This window comes from Dipodomys merriami, unplaced genomic scaffold (genome assembly GCF_024711535.1).
Source record: "Dipodomys merriami isolate MVZ:Mamm:240054 unplaced genomic scaffold, mDipMer1.0.p SCAF_60, whole genome shotgun sequence".
Taxonomy (NCBI): Eukaryota; Metazoa; Chordata; class Mammalia; order Rodentia; family Heteromyidae; genus Dipodomys; species Dipodomys merriami.
The window spans coordinates 2,803,712-2,824,824 of record NW_027206180.1 but is presented as its reverse complement, the minus strand read 5'-3'; the positions used below and the strand labels follow the sequence as shown (position 1 = coordinate 2,824,824).

Sequence of the window (21,113 nt, the reverse complement as noted above, 5' to 3'; positions counted from 1 at the left end):
AACACAGATGTACCCTCTTCATTTCCCACTTATTGTCACGAACACTTCCATCATGACAATTATAGGAGAAAGTCAGCTTTCAATTGAAATCTACAATGCTGCAGTGTGGTTCATCAAGATCATGGTTTGTAAACTCCAGCTTTGTATTTAAGAAAACTCAACATCAGATAATGAGATAAAACTTATACTGTGCTTGACTCTATCACTGTTAATTTTAGACTGTACATTTTCTGATGATTCTAAATATGATCATTTAGTCACTGGATTGAGAATTAGCTTAATCAGCAAGGATCCTCCAACCTTTAAAGTTACTGATACAAAGAGTAGACTGTGTAACTTGTAGAACTGGCACTTGTAATTGATACGGTTTTCATACTAGATGCATGCAGTGCTTATAAATACTAAAAGGCATCTTTTGCCGGGTCTCAACATGCATTCTTTATTGTGAATTCCATTAATGTAAATCAGTTAATGGAATTTTCTCTTGGGGTACAATTTGTAAGCTTTACTTATAAAAACAACAGTTTGCTGTTTTTTCATTTTAAAACACCTTACTGTGCTGAAGAACTCATATTAAAATATAAATTGGCAGAAAATAACCAAAGCTAGAAAATAACCTAGCTAGTAAAGCAGCATCACAGTTGAGTATAGGTGTTTCACTGTATGTCCTGTAGGTACCGGTACCCATCATCAAAAGGCATCATTCAAATGCTTTCCACTTATACAAACTTGAACATTGTTGTAAATGTCTCAGTTAAAGTAGTGGGCAGGGAGTTTAGAAAAATCCAAGTAATAAAATGTATTCAATTACTTGGGAGTTAAAAAGCTAATGCAACAATGTTACATTGAGATAAAAAACATTATTCAAAAGCAATTCAAATACCGAAAAGGGTTTCAAATTGAATATTTTATTAACATGGTAGTTGTCTTTTTAACATGTGCACACACACTCGCACACTCAGAATGATCTGCCTGGGGAAAAAGACTAATTATGCCTAGGGAGAAAATTAAAAATAAGAAATAAAAAAATTCCTGTAGGTTTTCATTATTGTAGGCAATTATGTCCACATCACTTATAAAGCTATTGCCAAATCTGTCCAAGGAAGCAGTTTGAAAGGGCTGGGGGAATCTGGAAAAACTCAACAGTGGCATAGCAGAGCTCTCAATATGAGAAAGCTGACATAATGTGGACTTTTGCTATGAATTTTTTCTTTGCAAAATATGGGGAGAGGTTTATCAATGGGCAGAAAGTAAGAGAAGGCGGTGTGAAGTAGGCTTTTGCAGTCAATTTTCCTCACAGTATTGTGCAGGGTCATCAAGAAAATGCTTAGTCTTTCTCTGGAACCAGTTTCAGAACTTTCCCGATTGCAATGGTCTTACCTAGAAATGAAGTTAAAAACAAAACAAACAAAACAAAAAATACCTTTCAGTAGTTAACAGCAAATCTATGTAATATATTAGAGCTTATTTAAAATAAAAATATGTGAAAGCAAGGGGATGAACTTATTCAAAGGATGTGTATATGTAGCTAAGGGAATTATCATAGTAAAACTGTTATTAATATACGGTAATAAAAAAGTATTAGCTTGGCACCAGTAGCCCACAACTATAATCCTAGCTATTCGGGAGGCTAAGATCTGAGGAGTATCGTTTGAAGCCAGCTAGGACAGGAAAATCTTTGAACTCATATTTTTTAGAGCTCAAGAAGAGCTAGGACCTGAGTTCAAGTGTCTGAACCAGCACACAGACAAAAAACAGTCATGATTTATGGATGGGTAGTCTTAGAAAGTGGTCTGTTTGTTTTTTTGGTTGTTGTTCTTTTTGGTTGGTCCTAGGACTTGAACTGAGAGCCTGGGGGCTGGGATGTTGGCTCAGTGGTAGAGCGCTTGGCCTTGCATGCCTGAGGCCCTGGGTTCAATTCCTCAGCACCACATAAGCAAAAAGAAAAAAGCCGGAAGTGGCGCTGTGGCTCAAGTGGTAGAGCACTAGCCTTGAGCTGAAGGGCTGAGGGACAGTGCTCAGGCCCAGAGTTCAGGCCCCACAACCGGACCAAAAAAAAATTAAAAATAAAAACTGAGAGCCTGGGCACTGACCCTCAGTTCTAGTTGCTCAAGACTAGTGTCTACCACAGAGATACAACACCACTTCTAGTTTTCTGGAGATAAGAATCTCAGGCTTGGGGCTGGGAAGTTGGCTCAGTGGTAGAGCACTTGCCTTGCATGCCTGAGGTCCTGGGTTCGATTCCTCAGCCCCACATAAGCAAAAAGCTGGAAGTGGCGCTGTGGCTCAAGTGGTAGAGTGCTAGCCTTGAGCTGAAGAGCTGAGGAACAGCGCTCAGGCCCAGAGTTCAGGCCCCACGACGGGACCCAAAAAAAAAAAATACTGGGGGGAAAGACATACAGAAGAGGTATGATTACATATACAAAAAATTATTTGCATAAATTAATGTAGCAAATCAAAATTCCACTCAACAGTACAAATGAATTATAAGCAACAAGGTTGAACCCAAAAACACAAGAAATGATCACAAAAGGCAAAGAGAAAAAAGTGAATTAGTGCTTGCCCAATGCTGGGGGTAGGTTGCGGGGGAGGGTGAGAGGAGAGCTATAGAGTGACAGTAATCTAGTAAAGGCTACTTTTTAGTGTCTTCAGTATTTTCAGTTTAGAATGTGGGACTAGGAAGGTGGCTCAGCGGTGCCTCGCATGCATGAGACCCTGGGTTCGATTCCTTAGCACCAAATAAAGAAAATGCCGGAAGTGGTGCTGTGGTTCAAGAGGTAGAGTGCTAGTCTTGAGCTGAACAGCTGAGGGACAGCGCCCAGACCCAGAGTTCAGGCCACACAATTAACAACCAAAAAAATTAGAATGTGGTGCTTGTGTAACTAAGCATGCCATACTTCATTCAACTGCAGACCTTTTTTTTGGGGGGGGGGGGCTGTCCTGAGGCTTGAACTGAGGGCCTGGGTGCCATCCCTGAGCTGCTTTTGCTCAAGGACTACCACTAAGCCCCATTCCCAGCCCTCAACTGCACAATTTCATGTACAAATTACATCTAAAAAAATAACCTGTCTTTAATCAACTATCCAGCTTGCATCCACCAAATACATCCTTCCAGTTGTATTTATGAAGCAGAGGATAAACCCAAACCTAATAGCCAAGTTATTTTTTTTTTGGTGGGGGGGGGGGGGTCAGTCGTGGGGCTTGAACCTGGGCCTGGGTACTGTTCTTCAGCTCTTCAACTCAAGGCTAGCGCTCTACCACTTTCCCTGTTTTCTGAGTGGTTTATTAGAAGAGTCTCACAGTTTTTCCTGTCTGGGCTGGCTTTGAACTGCGATCCTCAGATCTCAGCTTCTTGAGTAGCTAGGATTATAGGCGTGAGCCACTGGCACTTGGACCTTTTTTTTGCTGGTCCTGGAGCTTAACTCAGGGCCTTGACGCAGTCCAAGAGCTGCTTCTACTCAAGGCTAGTACTCTACCACTTGAGCCACAGCACCACTTCATTCAGGCCTTTTCTGAGTAGTTTGTTGGAGATGAGAGTCTCAAGGACTTTCCTGTCTGGGCTGACTTTCAACTAAGATCCTCAGCCTCCTGAGTAGCCAGGATTACAAGCGTGAGCCACTGGCACCTGGCTGGAACAAAGTAATTCTGAAAACCCAGATTCAAATTTATCTTTTTCTCTAATGTGTATGAATTTTGGTTCAGGTCCAAAATTATTTTTTTAAAGTATCTTCCAAAACTCCCCAGGTTATATGCATAAGCAGTATGTAAAACAGGGCTGGGAAGGTGGCTCAGTGGTAGAGCGCTTGCCTTGCATGCCTAAGGCCCTGAGTTCAATTCCTCAGCACCACATAAGCAAAAAAGAAAAAAGCCGGAAGTGGCCCTGTGGCTCAAGTGGTAGAGCGCTAGCCTTGAGCTGAAGAGCTGAGGGACAGCGCCCAGGCCCAGAGTTCAGGCCCCACAACCAGACCCCCCAAAAAAGTATGTAAAACAATTTATTTCTTTCTCTTGAACTCAAGGGGTTTGAATTGAAGGGCTTGAACCCTTGTTTGGCTTAATTGTTCATGGCTGCTAGACTACTAGTTGAGCCACAAGCTCCAGTTCATTTCTTTTCTTCTGTCTGGTGTTGTCAGGCTGACTAGTACTTAGTTACCATTCTATAAACTGACCAGTGTCACCCAATCTAAAGTAAAATGATCATTCCTCTAGTCTTCTCTAAGGTTTAGTGGTTGTGTTCATCACCATGCCTTAGCATAGTTCCTGATGCTTAGTAAGAGCCCTAAATGGGTTATATTTACATGGGGTTATCATGTGAGTCCACTATTTTCTATTTTCATTCAACCATAAACTTTCCTCCTTTTTTGCCAGTCCTGGGGCTTAAACTCAAGGCCTGGGCACTGTCCTTGAGCATCTTTTGCTCAAGGCTAGCATTCTAACAATTGAGCCCAAGCACCATTTCCAGCTTTTTCTGTTTGCATGATACTGAGGAATCAAACCCAGGGCTTTGTGCATGCTAGGCAAGTGCTCTACCTCTGAGCCATAGTCCCAGCACTGAACCATAAACTTTCTAGTCTTAAGATAGCTAAGTTGAAAGTATTAACCTATAAAAAAAAAGTCTTACAGCTTTTTTCCATATTAATTTCATGTCTCTAAGAGGAAAATGGATGTCCATTAAGGATATCAGTACCACTGAAAGACAGAACATTTGCACATCCTCCAGACCTTGTTCACTGTTTGTCAATATATTCAAAGAACATGAATCTGCAATGTGGGCTGTACACAGATGATGATCACCAAAGGCAGTTATCCTAGACATCAGTCTGAAAGCTCTTACCCTCATCTCGCAAGGTGAAACGACCCATCTGAGGGAAGTCTTTAAAGGTCTCAAGACAGATGGTTCCTGCTGTCCTTAAACGAGCAATGCATACTTGATCTTGTTTCACAAAACGAGGTCGAGTCTTACTTTTTTCTCCTGATTTTTTGTCTACCAAGCAGATTAAGGCCTAGCCAAAAAAAAATGTTGAGAAGGTCAGAAAATTTTGCAAATACAAGCAACTTGTAAGAGTTAAGATGAAATCTGGTCATGAAGACGTATAATTGTAATCCGATTAGGTGGAAGGAGTCAGAAGGATCATGAATTCAAGGCCCTCTTGGGCTGCATAGCAAAACCATCTCAAAGAAAACATAAAACACTTCTGCAAAGAAGTTACAGTCTTAAGCTAAATATATTAAAAATAAACTCACAGTTATTTCGACTTCCTCAATACAGGTGTGAATGTGCAGCACCGCATTATACCCTGGGCAGATGATGGACTTGTGCTCTATAATCACTATCTGTCAACAGACAACAACATTTATCCCTAAGGTAAGCAAGATACCAGAGAACATCAAAAGAAACAATCTAATTCATAGTCTTCTTCAAGATGTGATAACATCTACTCATGAGACTGAGATATGAGAATCTCAGTTAAAAGCCAGCTGAAAAGGGATCTGGGGCTCAAGTAGTAGAGTGCTAGCCTTGAGTACAAAGGGACAGTGCTTGGCCCTGATTGAAGCCCCAGGACTGGCACTTAAAAAAAATAAAAAAAGATTCAACCTAAGTATTTCTTTTTGCTGGTCCTAGGGCTTGAAAACAGGGCCTGAGTGCTATCCCTGGTTTCTCTGTGCTCAATGCGAGTGTTCTACATCTTGAGCCAAAGTGCCACTTCTGGCTTTTTCTTAGTTTACTGGATAAGAGCTGCCCGGACTGGCCTTGAACCACAATCCTCAGATCTCAGCTTCCTGATTAGCTAGGATTATAGGTGTGAGCCATCAGCACCCAGCTGATAGCTTAAGTATTTTGTTCATAGGATGAATTAGGCTGCCTAACTTCAAAGCAGAATGTCAAGACCCTCCTCTACCAAAATGGGCAGTGCTTGTCACCACAAAGGCCAGCAGACAGGCTTTATTCCCCAGAAAATAAAGCTCATCCTGACATCCACTAGCTATCCACCATGTGCTTCTGTCACACTTCTATCCACTTCTCAGTAAATGTAAACCTACCATGTAGCATAAAGTCTACATTGGTCATCATACTTTAGAATGATATACACCAATACCACCATTTGCTCTCTAATAACAAGTGTGCATGTGACCCCTTAAGTGACTGCTGTCAATGAGCACTGACTCCCAAGGCAACCTGCCTTAGTCAGAGTGAAAGACATTTTCAGCAAGGCGGTATTATTAAAAAATAGGTGCCAGGACCCAGGGACCCAGAAGATGGGACACTGGGAGGACCAGTTTGAGGCCAGTGCACGTATGAAGTTTGAGATCACCCTGTCAACCAGTAAAAAAAAAAAAAAAAAAAAAAGCTGGGCACAGTGGCATGTATATGTTGTCCCAGTTACATGGAAAGTAAAAATAGGAGGTTGAGGTCTTGGTAGGCCTAGGTATAAATGTAAGATGCTATTGAAAAAAAAAAAAAAAAAAAAGAGCTGGGTTATGTGGCAGGAGATCTCCTGTTCAAATATTTAAAAAAAAAAAAAAAAGTCATCTCACACAGGCTTCAGCCTGTTATCTTGCCTACTTTGGAGGAAAACAGCAGAGGATTTTGGTTCAAGATCAACCAGACATAAAAGGTGGTGTACCAGCTGTAAGGAAGCACAACATCGAGACAGTGGCATGAGCCAGTCGTGCCCTTTACTGCAGGGAAGGATCTAATGCCTTGGCAGGTTTGGGCATAAAGCAAGATCATATCATGAAAATAACATGCAAAAACAGGCTAGAGGAGAGAGCAAGGGAAGGGGTGAGGCCGAAGAGAAATGTACTCTCTATGTGACTTATGTAACTGTAGCCCCTCTGTATATTACCTATATAATAATAAAAAAAACATGGGCTGGAGGAGGTGTGGCTCAAGTGGTAGAACAATTGCTAGCAGTGTAAGCCATGAGTTCAATTCCAGTACTGCCAAAAAGAGAGAAATGCTATATCATACCACCATGTGGCTTTTATCAAGTCAATATCAGATATTCTAAATTGTATCAAGAGATCAAAAATTAAAAGTTGACAAAAACATTCCATTATGAAGAGCTATAGCCCATAGTGAAGATATGTGAATTGTTTCCTCTATTTCAGTTCCCCTCTCTTAAGTAGCATGTCACAGCTAAGAGCACTAAAATTCCAATTTCCTTTAGAGATGAAGACAACTACCCTAACTGGTTTACCTGGGCATCGAATGTGCGTCCAGAATGACAAAGATTACTAAGGTCACAAAGTATGAAGCCTGGAAGAATCTCCTCTTCTTCAATTCCCTTCAGTCTGATTTTGAGGTTTTCACCTGGGGCCACAGAATCAGTTTCCACATCGTCAGAAAGTATCCCAAGAACTTCCACGTTGTGCTTGAAAAGAAACCAAGGTTGGAGCTTTTCTGATCCGTTCATAGTTCACACATCGTAAAATGTACTTACTGTTCTTGTGCAAAGTAATATGTGAGGACTTATGTTTTAGTTCTTTCAGGAATATACTCAGAAACAGCATCACCAGGCCTGGCACAGTGACACACTTTTATACTCCCAGAGATTAAGGCAGATGAGTTCAAAAGGAAATGAGTGCAAAAGGCAGCTGGGGCAAAAAAAAAAAAGTTTACTAGGTCACATAGAAACTTCTTCCCAGCTGCTGCACAATTTTACGCCCAAGAACACTCAACAACACAGCACAGACACAGCCATCCAAGAGAGCACATACTGTATGTTGATTTCCTGAACTGCTTCATGAGCTACCTGCTCATCTGTACTTTGGAGAAATGTCCACTCTAGCCTTTGCTTCCTTTTCAGTTAGCTTGCTTTGAGATTTGTTTGTTCTTGTTGAGTTATAAGTTCTTTATATAATCTGAATATTAATCCTTTATCATGTATAATTTGTACACATTTTCTCCCATGTAAGGATGCTGACAAATTAATTTTGAAATCTAAAATAGTCTGTATCTATATAAAAATATTCTTAGCTCTCTCCACTAACAGCTGCGAGGACTAAGCTAAGACTTAATAACCCCAGATGATTAGCATGAAGGCACAGCTTGCTAGCCAACCACCTTCGTGCTCACCACACAGACCCTTACTGCAAGTATACCTGGGCACTGATTTTATATACCAGGAGAATATTTTCTGTTACAATACATAAACCATTTTACAACATATAATTTGGTGGCATATAATATATTTTTGGTGTTGATTACCTTTTCCTCTATTTAGGTATAAAACATCTTTGTCACTATCCACAAAGTAGTCATTCCCTGTTACTCTTCCCCTTAACGACTATCAATCTACCTTATTCCATGACTTTGGTGACAGCCTTACAGACAAAAATTGTGAAAAAATTCAACCAATCACTATTTTCATTTAGTTATAAGCCTTTAAGTTGAAGAAATAATCATCTTAGAGAAAATAGACTGCAGCCGGATGCTGGTAGCTTACACCTGTAGTCCTAGCTACTCAGGAGGCTGAGATCTGAGGATCATAGTTCAAGGCCAATGCAGGCAGGAAAGTCCGTGAGTGAGACTCTTTATATCCTCCAGTAAACCACCAGAAAACTGAAAGTGGAACTGTGGCTCAATGGCTAGAGCACTAGCCTTGAGCTGAAGAGCTCAGGAACAGCACCCAGGCCCAGAGTTCAAGACCCATGACCAACAAAAGAAAAAGTAGGCTGCATCTGAGCATGTATGCTCACAACAGTAATCCCAGCTATGTGGAAGGTACAGATATATACACATATAAACAGAACACATGTATATGTGTCCTGTATTCACCCCACTGAGCTAGGTGAAGTTATGATAATGCTCCAAGTCATTGTCTACTTGTCCACAGGGTAGACTGCTTGCTGGGCACCTGTGCTTCCTTTTTCCTTTCCCTTTCCTTTCTTTTCCCTCCATCCTTTTTTTCTTTCTTAATTACTTTGTCAATTGTGGGGCCTGGGTGCTATCCCTGAGCTCTTTTTGCTCAAGGCTAGCACTCTACTACTTTGAGCCAAATCACCACTTCTGGTTTTCTGGTGGTTAACTGGGAGTAAGAGTCTCATGGACTTTCCTGCCCCAGCCGTCTTCAAACTGTGTTCCTTAGATTTCAGCCTCCTGAGTAATCAGAATTACAGGTATCAGCCACCAGCAATGGCTGGCTGTACCTGTGATTCTAAAAGGCTAACTCTCCATTTGTCATGGAATAATAATAACACATTTGTTCACAATCAATCATTAGAAGTTTTTTAATGAAAATCCCTGAGGTTTTGAGAAGTTTTGGCTCCCTGATTAATTTTTTTTATTTAGGTGGCTTGAATATTAAGAAAGTATCAATGATCAGTTTCCTTGGCATTATAAGGCCTAGAGAATTTTAACATTTCTTGGGCAATCTATGCCTTTTGTGGAAACTCATGTTACTACAGAACCCAAGAAACTGAGATAATCTGCATATTAGAGTACACTGCATATTTTATAAAGGACTTTTTGTTGTTGTTGCTGCCAGTCCTAGGACTTGAACTCAGGGTCTGAGCACTATCCCTGAACTACTTTTTTGCTCAAGGCTAGCACTCTACCACTTGTGCCACAGCACCACTTCTGGCTTTTTCTGTTTATGTGGTACTGAGGAATTGAACTCAGGGCTTTGTGCATGCTAGGCAAACAGTCTACTGCTAAGCCATATTCCCAACCCCAGGACCTTAATTCTTTTTTGTGGGGGAGGGATGAGGAGGGGGAGGTCCAGTCATGGGGCCTGAACTCTGGGCCTAGGCGCTGTCCCTTAGCTCTTCAGCTCAAGGCTAGCACTCTACCACTTGAGCCACAGCACCACTTCTGGCTTTTTTCTTTTTGCTTATGTGGTGCTGAGGAATCGAACCCAGAGCCTCAGGCATGCAAGGCAAGCGCTATACCACTGAGCCACCTTCCCAGCCCCAAACAATTTTTTAAAGGTGGTTTTGTTATAAGTTTATGATACAACATACAGCATAAAGCTAGAGTTAACAGAATTTTACAATTCTTCTTAGATAATTTTAGCCTCACCTTGTAATACTACGAAGATTATGATGGTTGAAAAAAAAGTACTTATTAATATTGGTTTTCATGACTTTGATAATGTTTTATAGATTAAAAATGTAAATACAAAGCCTGAGAACCATGGTTAAAATTTTGTAAAATGATATCCTGCTAATATTTTCAAAAGCAAAACCTAACAGGAAAAAGTGTAACTAAATTCATACCTTGTTTGGCATCATGACAAGCTGCTGGCCTTTACAAATAGATCCGGATTCCAGCTTTCCCAGGACCACAGTGCCCATATCCTGGTTAAATTTAAAACGGAAACATCAAGTTTTTTGTTTTTTGGCCGGTCGTGGGGCCTGAACTCTGGGCCTGGGCACTGTCCCTCAGCTCTTCAGCACAAGACTAGCGCTCTAACCACTTGAGCCACAGCCCCACTTCCAGCTTTTTTCTTTTTTGCTTATGTGGTGCTGAGGAATCAAACCCAGGGCCTCAGGCATGCAAGGCAAGCGCTCTATCACTGAGCCACCTTCCCAGCCCCAAAAACATCAAGTTTAAAAAAAAAAAATTTTTTTTTTGGTGCTGGTTACTGGGGCTTGAACTCTGATGTCTTTTTTTGCTCATAGCTGGCACTCTACCTTTTGAGCTAGTGATTTCTCTTTATGAGTAAGCCATGTGGGATTTTTACTTAGTGCCAGGGTTAAGGAGCTAGTTGTAGAACAGCAATAAGAATTTGAAACGTAGCTGATTATGGGAAGGTCATATCTATAACCTTAGCTATTCAGGAAACTAAAGGAACAAAGTTTAAAGCCACGACAAATAAATCTAAGAAATTTTTTTGTTTTTGGTCGGTCGTGGGCCTGGGCATTGTCCCTGAACTCTTCAGCTCAAAGCTAGCGCTCTACCACTTGAGCCACAGTGCCACTTCCAGCCTTTTCTGTTTATGTGGTGCTGAGGAATCGAACCCAGGGCCTCATGCATGGGAGGCAAGCACTCTACTACTGGGCCACCTTCCCAGCCCCAAATCCAAGATATTCTTATAGTCAATTATCCAGCAAAAAGCTGGAGGTAAAAGTGTGGCTCAAGTGGTAGAGTGCCAACTGTTAATAAAAAGTGAACCTAGAGCCTAAAGTCTCAGGTTCAAGAGTCTCTGTAATCTTCCCTACCCCACACACACACATAAAAGTATAGTGATGTTGGTGTTTATATGTTTCAAGTGGTAGAACACTTTCCCACCAAGAACAAGGCCCTAAATTCACATTCCAGATCCACCAAAAACAAAGAAATTGTTTCATCATTAGTAACAATACAAAACAATTATTTTACATCCTCATAAACCCAAGTTTCTTCAATAATACTTTGTGTACCTTATACTTATCCACAATTGGCAGCCTGATTGGTCCATCAGCTGATCTATTGAAGTTTGGCAAATTATCCAGGTAGGGAATAAACGGTAATCCACTGAGAACATAAAAAATACATTGAAGAAATTCAATACAGACATGAAAACCTTAAACAGTTACCTAACTATAACCTAAATTTATAAAAATGATTATATTATTAAATATCAAAGCTAAAGTTAGAAGACACTTAGAAGAAAATATAGGGCTACATCTTTGTGACCTGAAAACACTGGCGTTTGACATCAAAATATCAACAAGAAAAATAGACATATTAGACTTCATCAAAAATGGAAAGCTGTTGTGCTTCAAAGGATACTATCAAGAAAGTAAAGCAGGAGGGCTGGGTGTAGCTTAGTGACAGCATGTATTCTTAGCATATGCAATGCCCTAGGTTCATTTCCTAGTAGTCAACAGCCCATTATGCAACCTACATAATGGAAGAAATAGTTGCTAATCCTGTATCAGTACAAAACTAAAAAAATTCAATCCAATTAAAAGGCAAACGTTCATATTTTTTGGAGGGTGGTTATATGGATTTCAAATTCAGGGCTTGCTAGGCAAGTGCTCTACCCTGGAGGCAAACCCCTAAGTCCTTTGATTTCCAAGTATAGTCTATCTTCAGCTTTTGCCTAGAGCCAAAGTCAGACCCATGAACCTACTCTATTCATGCTTCCCAAGTAGCTGGAATTATAGACACATGCCACCAAGCCCAGCTTTTTATTAGTTGAGATGGAGAGTGCTGAATTTTTTTTTTAACCTCAACCCATGATCCTCCCAATCTCCATTTTCAAGTACTAGAATTAACAAGTATCTCTCGGCCCAGCTGAATCAAATCCTTTTCTTTTTTGCCATTACTGGGGCTTGAACTCAAGGCCTGGGCACTGTCTCTGAGTTTCTTTGTGTTCAAGGCAAGCACTCTACCACATGAGCGATAGCTTCTGGCTTTTTTGTGTAATTCACTGGAGATAGAGTCTCATGGGGACTTTTCTGCCCAGGCTGGCTTCAAACTGCAATCCTCAGATCTCAGCCTCTTGAGTAGCTAGGATTTCAGGAGTGAGCCACCAGTGTGCAGCTTAATTTTTTTTTTTTTTTTTTTGGTCAGTCATGGGGCTTGAACTCTAGGCCTGAGTAGTGTTCCTCACCTCTTCAGCTCAAGGCTAGCGCTCTACCAGTTGAGCTACAGCGCCACTTCCAGTTTTCTGGTAGTTTATTGGAGTTAAGAGTCTCACATATTTTTATGCCTGGGCTGGCTTTGAACCGAGATCCTCAGATCTCAACCTCCAGCACCCGGCTTAGATTAAATATTCTTATTTGCTTGTTTGTTTTTGGGTCTGATCGTGGGGCCTGAACTCTGGGCCTGGGCGCTGTCCCTCAGCTCTTCAGCTCAAGGCTAGCGCTCTACCACTTGAGCCACAGTGCCACGTCCAGCTTTTTTCTTTTTGCTTATGCGGTGCTGAGGAATCGAACCCAGGGCCTCATGCATGCAAGGCAAGCGCACTACCACTGAGCCACCTTCCCAGCCTGATTAAATATTTTTAAAGACAAGGTTATTGTGCCAATATTTTCTTAAATTACATAACTATTTTTTTAATTCTTGTTTTTTAGAGGGTTTTTGTAAAAGGTCACTTACCTGTACCATGGACAGAACTCTGATTGCTCTTTAAGATTTGCTCCAGTTAGTCCTGAGCAGGGCATAAAGTGAATATCCTTTTTGGGATTGAAGCCAACTTTCTTCAAAAATGGCACTAGTTTCTCTTTGCATTCTTCATATCTGTGAATTTTATGAGTAATTTAACTATAATTGACCAAGTGAAGTTTAGTTTCACCAGAAAACAAATGAGGATTTTAAAAAGGTCTAGGAAAAATTTAAATCTGTCCTTTTTCCATCAACATGTCTAGAAAGCAGTGAAACATCACTCACCTCTCATTGCTCCAATTAACTGTGGGGTCATCCATCTTGTTAATAAGCACAATCAAGTGTTTCACACCAGCTGTCTTTGCCAACATTGCATGTTCTCTTGTCTGTCCTCCCTTTTCAAATCCAGTTTCAAACTCTCCTTTCCTGGCTGAGATTACCTATTCCAAGAAATCAGCAATTGACTCACACATTCAGGTAGCCCTCAGACAGTAAAACATCTCCACTTTCAGTTACAACAGAAAACAGAAGCAAATGAGCCAGAATATACAGGCTGTCTTGAATGTCACATCCATGTCTAGATGACTTGAGCGTTTGGGGTTGGAGGTGTAGCTCAGTGGGAGAATATGTTTAAGCTTTTTGGTTTTCCAACCAAAAAGAGAAAAAAAAGGTTAAGGTTATTTCTTCCCACCCCTTAACTCCCCCCCCCAAATCTAGTATATCTGTATATTTTATAATGCAGACATTATGTGGGGAACTAAGGACATAGCTCAGTAGTACAGTATATGCTTAGCATGTACAAGACCTATGTCTGACCCCAGTACCACACAAAAACAAAAAACTGGTTGCAGTGGCTCACACCTATAATCCCACCTCTAATCAGAAGGTGAAGATTGAGAGAAATGCTGTTCAAGCCAGGCCAGGAAAAAAATCTACCAAGGCCCCATGTCAATATATAAGCTGGGAGTTGTGGTACATGCTTGTGATTTCAGCCTGAAGGAAAGCATAGGTAAGAGGATCAAGATCTAATCCTAGATCTAAACAAAAACTCAAGACTCTTCCTGAAAAATAACTAAAGAAAAAAAAAAGGAAAGAACAAACCTGGTGTTCTAAATTCAAACTCAAAAAAAAAGATTGAAGCAGGGCAGTGGTGGCTCACTCCTGTAGTGCTTTCTACCCAGGAGGCTGAGATCTGAGGATTAGGGTTCAAAGCCACCCTGGGACTGACTCTGGACAGGAAAGTCCATGAGAACCATCTTTTTGGTCAGTTGTTGCATTTGGATTCAGGGCCTGGGCACTGTTCCTGGGTCTCTTTGGCTCAAGGCTAGCATTCTACCAGTTAAGCTACAACACCACATCTGGTTTTTGAGTGGTTAATTGGAGATAAGAGTCTATGGGGCTGGGAAGATGGCTCAGTGGTAGAGTGCTTGCCTTGCATGCATGAGGCCCTGGGTTTGATTCCTCAGCACCACATAAGCAGAGAAAGCCGGAAGTGGCGCTGTGGCTCAAGTGGTAGAGCACTAGCCTTGAGCTGAAGAGCTGAGGGACAGTGCCCAGGCCCAGAGCTCAGGCCCCATGACCGACCAAAAAAAGAAGAGTCTAATGGGGACTTTTCTGTCCAAGCTAGCTTCAAACCCAAGATCCTCAGATCTCATTCTCCTGAGTAGCTAGGATTACAGGCTTGAGCTACTGGCACTCCTGGTTCATTGAGACTCTTACCTCCAATAAACCACCAGAAAACCAAAGTGATACTATGGCTCTAAGTGGTAGCATGTTATCCTTGAGCAGAAAAGTTCACGGACAGTACCCAGACCCTGAGTTCAAACCCCACAACCAACCAAAAAAAAAAAAGATTGATCTTTCACAAGTTCACTGTTAAATTTGAGGAATGATTGACGGCCTTGAAAAACTGATGATATGCCTGTAATTCCTCAGAAGGCTGAGGCAGGAGGATCATACCACCTTGAGGGACACAGGGAGGCCGTCCCCAAAAAAGAGGTAGTTTATTTTTCATTCCTGGTGTGCTTGGGATATAACAAGGGGATGGAATATTCCATCATACACTAGCAATGGGAGAAAAATGTTAAAATGTTATTTTCAGAAGTAAAAAGTTTCCTGGGCAGATCAGTCCAGAAAGAAAAAGAAATAAAGAAATAAAATGTGACATTATTATTATGATTCGCTGCAGCTTAAATTCTAACTTTTAGAAAGTAAACTCAAATATTTAAGATATAACTTGGAAAAAAAGAGGGTGCAGCTCAGTTGGCAAAATGCTTGCCTAGCATAGACAGGCTGTGGGTTCTATCCTTAATTTTACAAATTAAAAAAAGAAAACAAGTGCAAGATAGGCTGCTACTAAATACATAAATGGATTAAAATTATCTTTCTTACCAACACAGCCAAATCGGCTTGAGAAGCCCCACCAATCATATTGGGGACAAAACTCTTGTGGCCAGGGGCATCCAGAATTGTGAAATGCTTCTTTTCTGTTTCAAAATAGGCCCGACCCACTTCAACTGTTTTCCCCTTGTCTCGTTCTTCCTGATTCGTATCCAAGGCCCAAGACAAGTACCTGGAAGAACATTAGGACATAAGACTGTCTTTCAACATATTCTTCTACCAATAAATATGTAAGTGATGAAAGCAGGTTATGCGTACTCATACATCTAAGTCATCAACAAAACTGGTGAAGTTAACAGAATGAATTATACATGACTATAATTCTAACAGAATAATCCCATGTATCTACAAGTGATCTATCATAAAGGCAAACATTATTTAAGAAAGTATGCAGATGATAGACATGGAAAGACGACCTAGAACCAGCACTTGGGAGCTAAGGCAGGAGGCTGGGAGCAGTTCTAAGCCAGCCTGGGCTACAAAGACCCCACAAAAAAGCAAGGCTACCCAGTACCAACACAAACATCATTGTTGAGTGAACTAACAATGAATTCCTTGTCTCATTTTTAATCACCTGGCACAAAGTACAGTGCAAATTAACGATTATCATTAGAAAATAAGGACAGTTTTCAAACAGACTCCACCACCAGAAGATTTAATATTATTTTAATAATCCTTCACTGTGTGAAAATAAATGTAACTTTATGTAAATTTCAAACCATTCACAACAAGAGCCATTAATTTTACAACCTCATCATTTGTATTTCGAAGTATGTAATCCTGCTTTTAGTATACCACTGCTTAGGATCTTTCCCTTTAATGCAGAGGAATGCAACCTTGTCCCCTTGAGGTAAGGCTTGCAAGCCTTTTCTCCGGAGGTACTAGCCCAGAACTCAGAACCTTGGCACCCAGAGCACCTACCACTGTGCCACGTGCCCAAACTGCTAGCTTTTTTTTTTTTTTTCAGTCGTGGGGCTTTAACTCTGGGCCTGGGTGCTGTCCCTCAGCTCTTCAGCTCAAGGTGAGTGCTCTACCACCACTTGAGCCACAGCGCCACCTCTGGTTTTCTGGTGGTTATTGGAGATAAGAGTCTCAAGCCGGGCACTGGTGGCTCACGCCTGTAATCCTAGCTACTCAGGAGGCTGAGATCTGAGGATCACGGTTCAAAGCCAGCCCGGGCAGGAAAGACCATGAGACTCCTATCTCCAATAAACCACCAGAAAACCGGAAGTGGCGCTGTAGCTCAAGTAGTAGAGCGCTTGCCTTGAGCTGAAGAGCTGAGGGACAGCGCCCAGGCCCAGAGTTCAAGCCCCACGACCGACAAAAAAAAAAAGAGTCTCAGACTTCCCTCACCATTTTACCTATTCTTTGTACTTCCCAGCATGTATGTACAATATGATTACATCTTAATTTTCCAGTTTTCCTTTCTAATACTTCTACATCCTAAGTTCTTAATTGTGCTTATTATAGATTCTAATTCTTGGGTGGGTATATAATAACCCCATTAAAAATATGGTTTATATGTATTCAGTAATCCTATTAAAGATGTCTGGCTAGCCAGGCACCAGTGCTCATGCCTGTAATCCTAGCTATTCAGGAGGCTGAAATCTGGGGATCACTGTTTAAAACCAGCCTGGACAGGATAGTCTATGAGACTGATGTTCAATTAACCACCAGAAAACCGGAAGTGGCACTGTGGCTCAAGTGGTAGACCGCTCACCTTAAGCCGAAGAGCTCAGGGAAAGTGCCTAGGCCCAGAGTCAAGCCCCACAAGCGACCAAAAAAAAAAAAAAAAAAAAAAGATGTCTGGCTGGGTTCTTTTGTGATGCTTGAACTCAGGGCCTGGGTACTATCCCTGAACTTTTTTTTTTTGGTAGGTTAAGGGGCTTGAACTCTGTTGCCTGGGCGCTATCCCTCAGCTCTTCCACTCAAGGCAAGGCGCTACCGCTTGAGCCATAGCACCACTTTCAGTTTTCTGGTGCTATATTGGAGATAAGTCTCACAGACTTTCCTACCCGGGCTGGCTTTGAACCACGATCCTTAGATATCAGCCTCCTGAGTATCTAGGATTACAGGCGTGAGCCACCGACACCCAGCACCCTGAATTTTTATACTCAAGGCTAGCGTTCTACCACTTTAAGGGACAATGACATTTCCAGTTTTCCGGTGGTTAACTGGAGATTAAGAGTTTCACAGGCTACTCAGAAGGCGGAGATCTGAGGATCGCGGTTCAAAGCCAGCCCGGGCAGGAGAGACCGTGAGACTCCTATCTCCAATAAAAACCACCAGAAAACCGGAAGTGGCACTGTAGCTCAGGTGGTAGAGCACTAGCCTTGAGCTGAAGAGCTGAGGGACAGCATTCAGGCCCAGAGTTCAAGCCCCACGACCGACCAAAAAAAAAAGTTTCAGACTTTCCTGACCGGGCTGGCTTTGAACCTTGATCCTCAGATTTCAGCCTTTTGTGTCGCTAGAATTACAGGTGTGAGTCACCAGCACCCAGCTTTGATGGGTCTAAACATCCTTTGTATGTGCTATGAAGTAATCTGTTCAGACCTATGTATGGTATATTATGAAAGGAAGGGAAATATCTCTCCATCTTTCCACTGCAGAAGCCTCATCATGTGCTCAGGCTGATCCCAACAACCCGAATAGCTGAGAGTGTAGACTTGCACTCCTGTGCCTATTTTAACAGACTTGAAAAGGTATTAATAGTGGTTCCTTAGAAGTACTGCCAAGGACTAGGAATGTGGCTTAGTGGTAGAGTGCTTGTCTACCATGCATGAAACCCTGGGTGTGATTTCTCAGTACTACATACACAGAAAAGGCCAGAAGTATTGGGTGGGGGTTGGGGGGAGGATGGGATGGGAAGGGGAAACAAAGGAGGAGGCTACAATGCTTGATAAGAAATATACTCATTATCTTGCCCATGTAATTGTAACCCCTCTGTACAGTATTTTCACAATTTAAAAAAAAAGAGAGAGAAGAAAAAAAGAAAAAGCCAGAAGTGGCACTGTGGCGCAAGTGGTAGAATGCTAGCCTTGAGGAAAGAAGCTCAGGAACAGCGCCTAGGCCTTGAGTTCAAGCCCCAGGACTGACCAAAAAAAAAAAGTAATGTCATTTTACCAAGTTTCTCTGTTTTTTTCTTTAGCTTCTCTTTCATATTTCTCAAGTGTCCTCTTGTCAACCATTCCAGTCAAATACCTAAAAACAAGTGAAAGGAAAAAGAAGCCAATTATTCAAAGTACATTTGATTCCTTGAGGAAAATTTCAACTCCAAAAAAGGGCTAACTATTGTGCATTCTAAAGTAAAAGTGCCTGTGGTGACAGGAAATTCATGGAAAGTGTTAAGTTGAAAGGATAGGGCATGTGTCAAACGACCAGCTAAAGGGGAAGAACAGTTAGTTCACAAGTCATCCTGACTCCTATCATCAGTAGACAGAAGAACACTATCTTCTGTAGTGTTGTAGCTTGAAATGCAAAACCACTTTTTCATTGTGAGAAAACATCTGGCAAATCCAAACCAAAAAGCCTCCTATGAAATACCAAATAGCCTTCATGACAACAACTGATGTCCTGAGGGTGTGGGGTCTGAAAGTGTGGCAGGCCAGGGATGTGAAGAATCTGACAAGGCAGCACAGACTGGAAACAGACACAGCAAATATAAATACAAGGTAGGGCTGGGAATGTTGCTTAGGGATAGAGTGCTTGCCTAGCATGCACAAAGCCCTGGGTTTGATTCTTTAGCACCACATAAACAGAAAAAGCCAGAAATGGGCAGGGAAGGTGGCTCAGTGGTAGAGCGCTTGCCTTGCATGCATGAGGCCCTGGGTTCGATTCCTCAGTACCACATAAGCAAAAAGAAAAAAGCCAGAAGTGGCGCTGTGGCTCAAGTGGTAGAGCGCTAGCCTTGAGCTGAAGAGCTGAGAGACAGCGCCCAGGCCCCACGACCAGACCCAAAAAACAAAAACAAAAACAAAAACAAATCCAGTGAAATTCTATTAAGATGTGTTGTTTAAACCATACTCTGGTAACATAAACTAATAGTTCTTCTAACTGCTTGGGAGGTTGAGATCAAGGATTGCAGTTTGAAGCCAGCTACAGCAGACAACTACAAAAGACTCAAAAAATAAGTAAAAACAAAACAAAACAAAAAAGTGTTGTTCCATTAATAATATATCCAAACTTACTTCACATTACCCTACAGCAAGCCGGGCGCTGGCTCACACCTGTAATCCAGCTACTCAGGAGGCTGAGATCTGAGGATCATGGTTTGAAGCTAGCTCAAGCAGAAAAGTCTGAGACTTTGTCTCCAATAAACCATTATTCAGAAAACGCCTGAGAGTACTGCTGAGGCTCAAGTGATAAGAGCGCTAGCCCTGAGCACAGAAAAGCTCAGAGACAGTGCCCAGGCCCTGAGTTCAAGCCCCCAGACCCACCAAAAAGGAAAAAAAAGAAAGAAAGAAAATTACTCCTACAGCAGATTTGTTCATTTTTTCTTAACTTAGGGTGGCTGTTTTCTTTGTACATTACATGAATGTTTACAATGTCTGACATTCCTTTAATCAAATTACTATTGTTTAACAAAGAGCAGACTTACATTATTTGTCCTCCAATGGTTGACTTGCCTGCATCTAAAAAGTAACATCAACAATATGCAACAGGTTAAAAACAACGTATGTAAAAAGAACAGCTAGTTTTTAGCATGTTTAATCAGGTCTACAAAAGTGAAGACTTTAATAGCAATGAGGGAAGTAAAGCCACGTGAACTATTGTGGGCAAGCTGCCTAGATTCCTTAGAAGTGCAACAATGACTTAAGCAAACACAGCAGGGCATCAGAGATACACTTGTAATCCTGAGAGGCTAAGTAAGGCACAAGCAGTGAGAATTTGAGGTGAGCCTGAGCTACCTAGTAAAAGGCCTTGTATCAAACAACAAAAAATAATTTTTTTTTAAAGAGTAAGATGAGTCAAGCTCCAGTGGCTCACGCCTGTAGTGCTAACTACTCAGGAGGCTGAGATCTGAGGATCATAGTTCAAAGCCAGCCCAGGCAGGAAACTCTGTAAGACTCCTATCTCCAATTAACCACCAGAAAACTGGAAGTGGCACTGTGGCTCAAGGGGTAGAGTGCTAGCCTTGAGCAAAAAGAGCTTAGGGCTGTGACTCAAAGTGCAGAGAGCTAGCCTTAAACATAAAAGCTCAGGGACAGCTGCAGCTCCAAATTCAAGCCCCACAATGGACCAAAAAAAAAAAGAGTAGATAGGGAGAAAAAAAGAAGAGGAAAAGAGAAAGAAGGGAAAGAGGGGAGGGCAAAGGGGAAAAGGAGAGAAGAAAGGAGAAGCCTAAACTTCTTTGATAAGAACTTCGTGGTGGATTGATCATGACTTCAGCTAGCAATACAACAGCAGCAAAATGTACTTTCCCAAAACGATCAACACGTAATAGTGAAATGCCTAAAGATCTATCTGTAGGTGGGTAGTCTTCCTTTGGCTTTGCAAATAGGACACTGTTCCTTTTTAACTTTCAAACGAAGTGTTCTTCTAAAAACTGTCTGTTGTTTCCTATTAAGGAGAAGGCAGAGTCAGAAGAAAAACCACGGAATTCTGTATCCTTATAATTTTGAGGACGGGTCAAATAATCACAAAACACCTGTTGAATGGGGTTTTGTGTTTGGTTACA

The 21,113-nt window shown here is 41.5% G+C and overlaps 1 protein-coding gene across 1 annotated transcript in view; it reads right to left on the bottom strand.

Annotated features, from left to right (window-relative positions):
- Window positions 1–888: 888 nt before the first annotated feature.
- The window catches only part of Gspt1 (G1 to S phase transition 1), a 38,659-nt gene continuing 18,434 nt past the window's right edge, over window positions 889–21,113 (bottom strand). The window contains exons 5-15 of the mRNA XM_070003466.1: window positions 20,034–20,067; window positions 18,560–18,637; window positions 15,428–15,608; window positions 13,322–13,476; window positions 13,031–13,171; window positions 11,365–11,458; window positions 10,219–10,299; window positions 7,200–7,373; window positions 5,242–5,331; window positions 4,832–5,000; window positions 889–1,380 (exon numbers count right to left, since the gene is read on the bottom strand). Of these exons, the coding sequence (XP_069859567.1) occupies window positions 1,328–1,380; window positions 4,832–5,000; window positions 5,242–5,331; window positions 7,200–7,373; window positions 10,219–10,299; window positions 11,365–11,458; window positions 13,031–13,171; window positions 13,322–13,476; window positions 15,428–15,608; window positions 18,560–18,637; window positions 20,034–20,067 (1,250 nt within the window). The 3' untranslated portion in view covers window positions 889–1,327. The remainder of the gene's footprint in view (window positions 1,381–4,831; window positions 5,001–5,241; window positions 5,332–7,199; window positions 7,374–10,218; window positions 10,300–11,364; window positions 11,459–13,030; window positions 13,172–13,321; window positions 13,477–15,427; window positions 15,609–18,559; window positions 18,638–20,033; window positions 20,068–21,113) is intronic.